Below are 10,287 nucleotides of genomic sequence, written 5' to 3' on the forward strand. Positions count from 1 at the left end.
TTTGTTCTGCTGCAGCATCTGGCAAGCTCAAAATGCTTTCCACAGGTTAAACAATTAAGTCTCCATCATGCCCCTGCAAGATAGGTAAGATACTAGGTGATGTACAAGGTGCAAATACTTCTGGCACAAAATGCAACATCTGTTTAACACACTGCATCATGCCTTAATACTGACTTTTAACATTAAAATAACTGTAACCATCAAAGAAACATTACTATTTAATCAGTGTTTAAATATTCCACATTTTACATTACAAACAATGTCAAATATGATATACAATTGGTGTGTGATGGGCAATACTAAACCCGTCATGAGCCTTTCTGAGATCTATTCACCTTATAGGAATGAAAGGGTGAGCATCCATATACCTATCAGTAAAAGATGCGAGAAAGCTAACAGGCATTCAGTAATATACCTAGAGTCATACATGTATACTGATCTATGCTGGCATGTACCACCAGTACACTCATGCCACTGAATGACCAGGAGGTGGTGCTAACACCAAGTTCAACAGAAAACTTTAGATTTTTGCCTCCTATCTCTGCTGTTCAAACAGAAAATCTTTTCTCCAAACACTCCTAAAAACAAAGTAAACTGTGAGTGATATTAATATAGAACTCAAACCAAGAAAGAAAACAGGTTATTCTAAAAGTGTCTGTACAGTGCACTAATGCACTTGCTGAATACAAGATGCCAATTTAAAAAACAAAGCTACTTTTTAAATAAACTATTTGCTAGTGAATTTAGGGTTGGTGAAAGGTCTGTGACTGGCAGACGTGGAGACTGAACATTCTTGCTTTACCCACAGAATAAGTACAAGTTTCCCCACACTGCCCCATAAATGTGTACCAGCTGTGTCTTGGAGGGACTACTACATTCTCCATGCCCATTTTCTGCAGAGACTGCCAACAGAGATGCCAATAAGTAGCCATCGAGCAGTGCTTCTTGTAAAGTGGACATCTGTACAAAACTATGGTTGAGTTAAAACAGCAGCAACCTCTGAAACCTGTAATATCTTTCTTATCCATTCCCTGTTAACAAAACAGGCCGCTTATTTTTTAAGCATTCTTATGTTATTGTTTTGCATGGTAAGTTTTCTTCTTGATTTTTAAATGGACAATTTATAGCCTCCCCCAGAAAGAGTGGCAGGATGCCATCATGATGGAAAAGCAGCTCCCATTAACCCTGAACTGGGTCAGATCAGGTCTTGCATATCTCAAACTGGCAGAGGATTATGTCAGAGCCTTTGGGTAGGAGGGTGCAAAATACACATTGTTGCACTTCTTGTTGACTGGCTTAGGGAGCTCTGCAGCTGAAATTGCAATGCACTGCTGGTATTTTATCTACAGAACTTGACAAGAAGAGAAAAACATACAGTGGCCACAGATTGAGACAGAGCAAAAACCATCACTCAGAGCACCTGAAATCTTTTTATGATTCTCAGAAGTTACAAGCCCTCCTAGAATATGTCCCTTAAGAGTCCCTGGGATTTGACCCTACTTCTATTCAAACCTGTAGTTTCAGGATTTTTGGTATTTAAAAACTGATGCTTGGCCACGAAGATGCTAACTAGAGTAGAACTAGTGACGTAAGTTGTTACTGAAAATTTTAGGACAGCTTGATTTGTGAAGTGCTTTTGCCAGAGGCATTGTGGAAATATTTATGCTTCACATAAAGACAGTATTTTAGTATGCGAATGAGACTATCAAATGGCAAACAGCAGAAAGGCTGCATAAGGAACATATCAATATTCTCTCAAGTAAGTGTGTGGTTTAGTCAGATCAGGTGTGCACTTTGAACAGAATGCAGGAGCCAGGAACTCCTGAGTTCTTAACCGACCTCTATCACAAAGTTTGGGTAAGTTACATCAGTTCACTTAATTGTACCTCAGCAACCATACATAACAACACCGGCCTTCCCTGCAGGGAGATGTAGAGTATCGAGCCCTTTGAAAAATACTAAGTACTCAGTATTTCTAGTGCCTACAACTCATATAGTAACCATTTCTTATTTCCTTTATTTACCCCAAAGGACTCAAATTCACATGGACACGAACATGTACACCTCTCATTCAGCTTCTCAGACCTAGGCTCTAGAGAAAAAGAAAGTCATTGTGTGGACTAGGAAATTGAAAGACTTAAAGGAAACTTATTTAATCACTCACATTGTTGCACAATAAAGTATACAACCACAGACAATACCATAAAACTTGGGACATATTGTCCCCATGCCTAGTCAACATCAATTCACTGAGAAAAACACTCTGTTGCTGTTTTATAAAAATGAAGCAAGGTCAAAAGTTCTGAAAAGAGAGAACTGTTCATTTGCTAAGAAGCTCCAAGTTCAACTTTCTTAGGAACCTGTTTCAGTTTTGAGTTCTAGAAAAGAACCTGGTTTCAAAGACTCAGGCTGGTGTAACAATCCAATGCTATTATATAAAATCCACATAAAATCTTTGCAGTATACTTTGTAAGTTGCTTTTGGTTACAAAGAAACTCTGAAGCTGCACTACAGTTAGGCCACTTCTACAAGCCAACAGTTGTCAAATATAGTAGTAGCTTTAGACCAAACAAAGATAACCAATTTTCCAAGAGTTTGTCTCCAGTTTTGAATTATTTTTATAGAAGTAGAGAACTCCAACTACAAAGTTTAGATCCACATGTAGATTCTGAAACATCCCAAAGCTTGGGATGGTCAGATCTAGTGATTTAGTTTGGGCCAATCTCAACTTTAAAGAATAGTTAGTATCCAAAAACTAGAGCGGCATAGCTTGCTCATATGTAGGGGTCCGTGATTTCTGCAGCGGAGAGTGTGGCTGATCCCAAGGCCGCGCAAGCAGCTGGCCCCGGAGACTACCTGAGCAGTGGTCCTGTGGGCGGCTGGCACCGCCACAGCTCGGTGTTTCCCGGCAGTGGTTCCAGGGGAGCTGGAGCAGCAGCTGGCCCCCTGGCGGCAGCCAGAGTGGCAGCAGGACCCCAGGGGTTTGCCCCCTGGCAGCAGCTGGAGCGGCAGCGGGATCCCTGGGGCTTCCCTTATTCATGAACCAGGAGGGTGGGGAGGATATAGAGATATTGCTAATTAAATTCAGGTCAGCAGTATTTAAGTCAACACTGAGTAAAGACTGCTACTGAGCTATACATTTAATGAACATGCATTATACTATATATATATATTTATATATCACATCTGTTGCATTATGTACTTGTCAACTATGAGTAAAGGCCAACTATGAGTATTTGAGCCATATTTAGCTGTGATGTAAGTGGTACAAGTCTACTGAAGCCAGCAGAGTTGCACTCCCTTACACAAGGTTTGAATTTGGCCCTTTTCATCAAAACTTTTTACACACAATCTAGTTCCCATGCATGTCAAGGTGAACTTTGTTTTTCTTCCTTCTGAGATGAAATTCAAGTTCTTAGAATAAGAACCATTAAGATGTCAAGAGACCTGCTACCAAAAAAATAAAAATGGTTGTCTAACAATGTTGACACGAAGAAGAATTTGCTGGCAGGCTACATTTTACAAGTGGACTTTTTCCCAACATTTTTTAAAAAAATTAACCCATACTGTCAAAATTCTGTACACCTGTCTTGGCTTATCCCACATATAATCAACAAGGTCTCATTTAACACAACCTCTCAGTTATACCCAGGCCTCTGAAGCGACATGGTCTCAAATACTAAACTCAGGGATGGAAGTACGCACTCCCAAAGTTCTGATCCCGGCACTTTCATCAACACCCTCCAAGGGGCCTCTGTAAAAATGGGGACAATATTTACTTCAAGATAGCACTGTGAGAATTAGCATTTTCAAAGCATTGTTCAAAGTGCAATACCTGATCTTAACTTCAGTTTGTGGTTTATATTAAGGCAAAAAGCTTGTTTTCATACGCTCAAAGTTACTTAACGTTATTTGATACTGTTGAACTTGTCTCTTTCCCCCAACCTACAGAGCTACAGTATATACATAATGTAGTATTTATTTAGGATGCATGAATTATCATTGAAACTTGAGCAAATATAATATTTTGGGGACAAAAGGGCAGTATCATACACTTGTCCTTTACAGGAAGAGGATGTAACAAAGGTAAAAATAATATACATTTAACAGTAACTTTAAAGAGACAGTGTATCCAGGGAAAGAAAACTTAACATAAAGATGCATAATTAGGCTGAGGTAATCTTACTGTGTGATGTGGCAAGAGTACTTACTTCTTGGACCTGGATAAATCTACTCCCTGTGAGTCTGTGTCAAATCTCTGTTTAGTTTACTGGAACTATAGGTTTTGTTATCATGCAACTCTTAGTATTGTAGAGATGAATGCTGCACCTGCAGAGTTTTAGGCACCAAACTATGGTTACAGTTAGAAAAGATATATATATGTCTTGTAAACAAAGCAAACTGGATATGGATGTTCTTGATAGAGAAAGCATGGAGCAAAGGTACCATTTCCTTACCATAAACACAATCTAAACAGTATGGACCACATTCTGCCCTCATTCCAGATATAGAATTCACACTGGCAGCAAGAGTGTTATGCAAAATGGAGGACAGAATATGGTACTATGACTGCCTAACCCTACAGTCTAAGAGATGACAGCTATAATAATGGAGCGAGTATTGAAATACCTACTATTATTTGGAAAGCATCAGATAAACTTTTGGAAAATTAATGCAGTTTAGTCTGTTGGCATAAAACATTATTGGAACAGGGCATGAACCAGCTTCCTATGAGTTATCATGAGCATAAAAATCTCTAAATATTGAATCTCAGTCAAATTCACTGAAGCCAATGGAGTTGTTCACATTTTCTCCAATGGTAAATTTGGTCTCCTGTCCATAACTCTTAAAACCGTTAGTTAGTGGACTAAGTAATTTTGTCTCTCAAAGTATTCTCCAGATGAGGCTATAACTATTCCTGACAGTCTAATGTTTTGAGCTGAGGTCCAAATGGTGTAAAAGCAAATATTTGTTTCCAGGTCCTTTAGGCTGCTGACAAAAACACACAGCATCTAAGAAATGTTTCTGTGCAAATCCTCCACTTCAAAGCTCCACATGCTTCTGTGAATAGGATTATCAGAAAGATCTGTCACCTTCACAGCTTGAAGAATAGGTTCTGGACTGCAGGAGTGTACCAAGCCCATCACCATTACATACTTTCCTAGAAAAAACAAAATGCAATTAACATTCAACATTTTCATTATTCTTGCTCAGGAACCATTATTTCACTTTAAACTATTCGATTATTTTGTTTCAAAGCAGCCAAAAAGTGAGGCAGGGCAGGACCTCTGAGAAAAATGTTAAGTCATCAAAGGCTTGTCAGTGTGAATAGCTGAGAATGCTGACCATATCACAAAATTAGGCCATATATTTAAGAAAAAGGATTTGGTATTTGTATGAATAAGAACAGCATCTGCAGTCCCACTGGCTCATATATGATGGATTATTAAATCCTCCTGCTTCAAAGCATAAACTGATCACCAGGTGGGAATTAGGAAGAAATTCCTGCCCCCATGCAACAATTATTCATACCTCCCAACGGTCCCAGGTTTTGACCCCTAGACCTCCTGTCCTCGTTGACGAAGCTTCTGTCTCATGGGGCTGGCTGGGCTTGGCTTCATCCTCCAGCTGTTATGACCTGGCCCTTGACACACACGGTTGCAGTGCCGCTCAAATGTGGCTGGCCCTCTAATGGTGCAAAATTAGAATGGCACTGCGACCGTGTGTGACAGGTAACAGCCATTCATACAAGTTTGGGGGCAGCCAGGACAATCCTGAGCTGTGCTGTGCAACACAACGGACAGCACCAGTGTCTAGGTTGTAGCGCCTGGAGCGGGTAACTGAGCCTCACCAGGACCTGCTGTTGTGTACTGAGTGTGGGGCAGGCTCACTTTGCAATGCTCCAACCAGGGCCTTCCCACACTGGGGCAGCATCTAACCCCCACCATTGTGGGGCAGCACCCATAAGAATGGCCATACTGGGTCAGACCCAAGGTCCATCCAGCCCAGTATCCTGTCTACTGACAGTGGCTCATGCCAGGTGGCCCAGAGGGAGTGAACCTAACAGGTAATGATCTAGTAATCTCTCTCCTGCCATCCATCTCCACCCACTGACAAACAGAGGCTAGGGACACCATTCCTTACCCATCCTGGCTAATAGTCATTAATGGACTTAACCTCCATGAATTTATCCAGTTCTCTTTTAAACCCTGTTATAGTCCTAGCCTTCACAACCTCCTCAGGCAAGGAGTTCCACAGGTTGACAGTGCGCTCAGTGAAGAACTTCCTTTTATTTGTTTTAAACCTGCTACCCATTAATTTCATTTGGTGGACCCTAGTTCTTATATTATGGGAACAAGTAAATAACGTTTCCTTCTTTACTTTCTCCACACCACTCATGATTTTATATACCTCTATCATATCCCTCCTTAGTCTCCTTTTTTCCAAGCTGAAAATCCTAGCCTCTAATCTCTCCTCATATAGGACCCGTTCCAAACCTCTAATCATTTTAGTTGCCCTTTTCTGAACCTTTTCTAATGCCAGTATATCTTTTTTGAGATGATGGGACCACATCTGTACGCAGTATTCAAGATGTGGGCATACCATGGATTTATATAAGGACAATAAGATATTCTCCGTCTTATTCTCTAGCCCTTTTTTAATGATTCCTAACATCCCGTTTGCATTTTTGACTGCTGCGGCATACTATGTGAACGTCTTCAGAGAACTATCCACAATGACTCCAAGATCTTTCTCCTGATTAGTTGTAGTTAAATTAGCCCCCATCATATTGTATGTACAACTGGGGTTATTTTTTCCAATGTGCATTACTTTACATTTATCCATATTAAATTTCATTTGCCATTTGTTGCCCAATCACTTAGTTTAGTGAGATTTTTTTGAATTTCTTCACAGTCTGCTTTGGTCTTAACTATCTTGAGCAGTTTAGTATCATCTGCAAACTTTGCAACCTTACAGTTTACCCCTTTCTCCAGATCATTTATGAATAAGTTGAATAGGATTGGTCTTAGGACTGACCCTTGGGGAACACCACTAGTTATCTCTCTCCATTCTGAAAATTTACCATTTATTCCTACCCTTTGTTCCCTGTCTTTTAACCAGTTCTCAATGCATGAAAGTATCTTCCCTCTTATCCTATGACAACTTAATTTACGTAAGAGCCTTTGGTGAGGGACCTTGTCAAAGGCTTTCTGGAAATCTAAGTATGCTATGCCCACTGGATCCCCCTTGTCCACATGTTTGTTGACCCCCTCAAAGAACTCCAACAGATTAGTAAGACATGATCTCCCTTTACAGAAACCATGTTGACTTTTGCGCAAAAATTTATGTTCTTCTATGTGTCTGACAATTTTATTCTTTACTATTGCTTCAACTAATTTGCCCGGTACTGACGTTAGACTTACCGATCTGTAATTGCCCGGATCACCTCTAGAGCCCTTCTTAAATATTGGCCTTACGTTAGCTATCTTCCAGTCATTGAGTACAGTAGCTGATTTAAAGGACAGGTTACAAACCATAAATAGTTCCGCAATTTCACATTTGAGTTCTTTCAGAACTCTTGGCTGAATGCCATCTAGTCCCAGTGACTTGTTACCCTTAAGTTTCTCAATTAATTCCAAAACCTCCTCTAGTGACACTTCAATCTGTGACAATTCCTCAGATCTTGTCACCTACAAAAGATGGCTCAGGTTTGGGAATCTCTCTAACATCCTCAGCTGTGAAGACTGAAGCAAAGAATTAATTTAGTTTCTCTGGGATGACTTTATCGTCGTTAAGTGCTCCTTTTGTATCTTGATCAACCAGGGGCCCCACTGGTTGTTTAGCAGGCTTCCTGCTTCTGAGGTACTTAAAAACCATTTTGTTATTACCTTTTGAGTTTTGGCTAGCTGTTCTTCAAACTCCTTTTTGGCTTTTCTTATTACATTTTTACATTTAATTTGGCAGTATTTATACTCCTTTCTATTTACCTCACTAGGATTTGACTTCCACCTTTTAAAAGATGCTTTTTTATCTCTGCTTCTTTTACATGGTTGTTAAGCCATGGTGGCTCTTTTTTAGTTCTTTTAGTGTGTTTTTTTAATTTGGGGTATACATTTAAGTTGAGCCTCTATTATGGTGTCTTTGAAAATTGTCCATGCAGCTTGCAGGGATTTCACTCTAATCACTGTACATTTTAATTTCTGTTGAACTAACCTCCTCATTTTTGCATAGTTCCCCTTTCTGAAATAAAATGCCACAGTGTTGGGCTGTTGAGGTGTTCTTCCCACGATAGGAATGTTAAATGTTATTATATTATGGTCACTATTTCCAAGCAATCCTGTTATAGTTACCTCTCGGACCAGATCCTGCGCTCCACTCAGGAGTAGATGGAGAGTTGCCACTCCCCTTGTGGGTTCGTGTACCAGCTGCTCCAAGAAGCAGTCATTTAAAGTATCAAGAAATTTTGTCTCTGCATTTCTTCCTGAGATGACATATACCCAGTCAATATGGGGATAACTGAAATCCCCCACTACTATGGAGTTTTTTATTTTGATAGCCTGTCTAATCTCCCTTAGGATTTCATCACCACTATTACTGTCCTGGTCAGGTGGTTGCTAATAGATCCCTACGGTTATACTCTTATTGGAGCACGGCATTACTATCCATAGAGAGTCTATGGAACATGTGGATTCATTTAAGATTTCTATTTTATTTGATTCTACATTTTCTTTCACATATAATGCCACTTTCCTCCCGCACGACCTGTTCTGTCCTTCCGATATATTTTGTACCCCAGAATGATTGTATCCCATTGATTGTCTCCTAGTCCTGAAGCATACTTTACCCTCTCAAAATGCTGGAGGTAGGATTACGTGCACTGAGGATGTGGGCCTGAAGCATCTGGCACAAGTATCTTTGCAGGTTGCCCATCCTCTGCAGTATAACCCCCTTGCATGCATGTGGTAAGTCCCTGTGTGTGCATGTGAATCGTAGGTCTGAAACCACTATGTCGCTCTGCCTCCAGTATATGTGAGACTCATGCGCAGGAGAAATAGACCCTCCCAGGTATGTATGTGTTCAGGGGATCCCACAAGGCAAATATATTAGCACCCTAGCATGTGGGGGGAGTCCCCGCCAAGAAATGGGAGCCGTAAGCCCCCGCCCATGGTTGTGTATGGGGGGGCCCTATAGCTCAGGAACAGTAGGGCCCCCTGTGTGGGGGGGGTCCCTATAGGAGAGGAACAGCAAGGCTCCTCCCCCTGGTGGCAGCTGGTGTGGGGGACCCCACGGGGCAGGTTCCCCCCCCCCCATGGCGGTGGGCGGTGGGACCCCCCGCCAGACTGTTTGGCCCCGCAGGGCGGGAGTACACACTCTCTAAGCGGGTCCCCCACACTCCGCCCCACCCGCGCTTTGCGGCTCCCCCAGGAGGTACCTGCGCTGAGGCACGGCCGCCCTTTGGGGACCCGCTCCACCCCCAGCACCGTGAAGGGGCCGCTCTCGTCCTGCAGCCGGGCCGAGCCGCCCCGGGCGCCCCCGGCCTCCACCGCCAGCACCGTGCCCTGCATCCACACCACCGGCACCGCCAGCGGGCCCTGCCCGGCCTCCTCCCGTCCCAGCAGCCACGGCCCGCCCGCGGCCCGCCGGCACCGCTTCAGCTGGGCGGCCAGCACCTTCACCGGCGGGCTGCGCGGCTCCCCGGCCATGCTGCCCCCAGCGCGGCCCGGGCCCGGCTGCCGCCCGCGCTTGGGGAGGGGCTCCCGGGACAGGCCCCAATGGCGGGCCGGGGCGTGGGCGGACGCCGGGCAGCCGCCGCGGGAGGAGGGTTGTGCGCGCTCAGGACGCCCGGGGGCCCCCCCGCAGCTCAGGGAGCGGGGGTTTGCGACCCCACCGCTAGCACGTGGGTCCCCCCCCGGGGCCCCACAGCGCCGTGAGAAGCCCCTGATCACTGCACAGCCGTTTCCAGCGCCACGGCAGGGGCCCTGCCCGGGCCTTACACGTTAAGGCCTGGCCGCTATGCACGTGCTTCTCCTTAGAGCCGGGGGGGCCTGCTCAGCCCACGCCGCCTGCTGTAACAAGCACACTGGCTCGGGCTTGCAGGCGATGGGGCGGGAACACACACAGGCTCCAGAGGATGGGGGAGGGCTGGGTGCAACAAAACTGTTTTACGTTATCCTTTAACCTTTTCCTGTTTGCTTTTTTCATGTGCTTTGTTTTTTTTTTACTTTAGCCTAGTTGTTGCTTTGATTATGCTTTTAATCTCGTGAAAAAATAAGCAAGTCATGACCT

General features: G+C 43.6%; 1 protein-coding gene across 1 annotated transcript; it reads right to left on the reverse strand.

Moving 5' to 3' along the window:
• Positions 1 to 205: 205 nt before the first annotated feature.
• On the reverse strand, positions 206 to 9,976 carry RMI2 (RecQ mediated genome instability 2). Its single transcript, XM_073362435.2, has 2 exons — positions 9,434 to 9,976; positions 206 to 5,161 (listed from the first exon to the last, which is right to left on the reverse strand). Exons 1-2 carry the CDS (start codon positions 9,702 to 9,704, stop codon positions 5,013 to 5,015), a joined length of 420 nt encoding a protein of 139 aa, XP_073218536.2. The 5' UTR covers positions 9,705 to 9,976; the 3' UTR covers positions 206 to 5,012.
• Positions 9,977 to 10,287: the final 311 nt, after the last annotated feature.

Source organism: Lepidochelys kempii, chromosome 10, assembly GCF_965140285.1.
Source record: "Lepidochelys kempii isolate rLepKem1 chromosome 10, rLepKem1.hap1, whole genome shotgun sequence".
Classification (NCBI taxonomy): Eukaryota; Metazoa; Chordata; order Testudines; family Cheloniidae; genus Lepidochelys; species Lepidochelys kempii.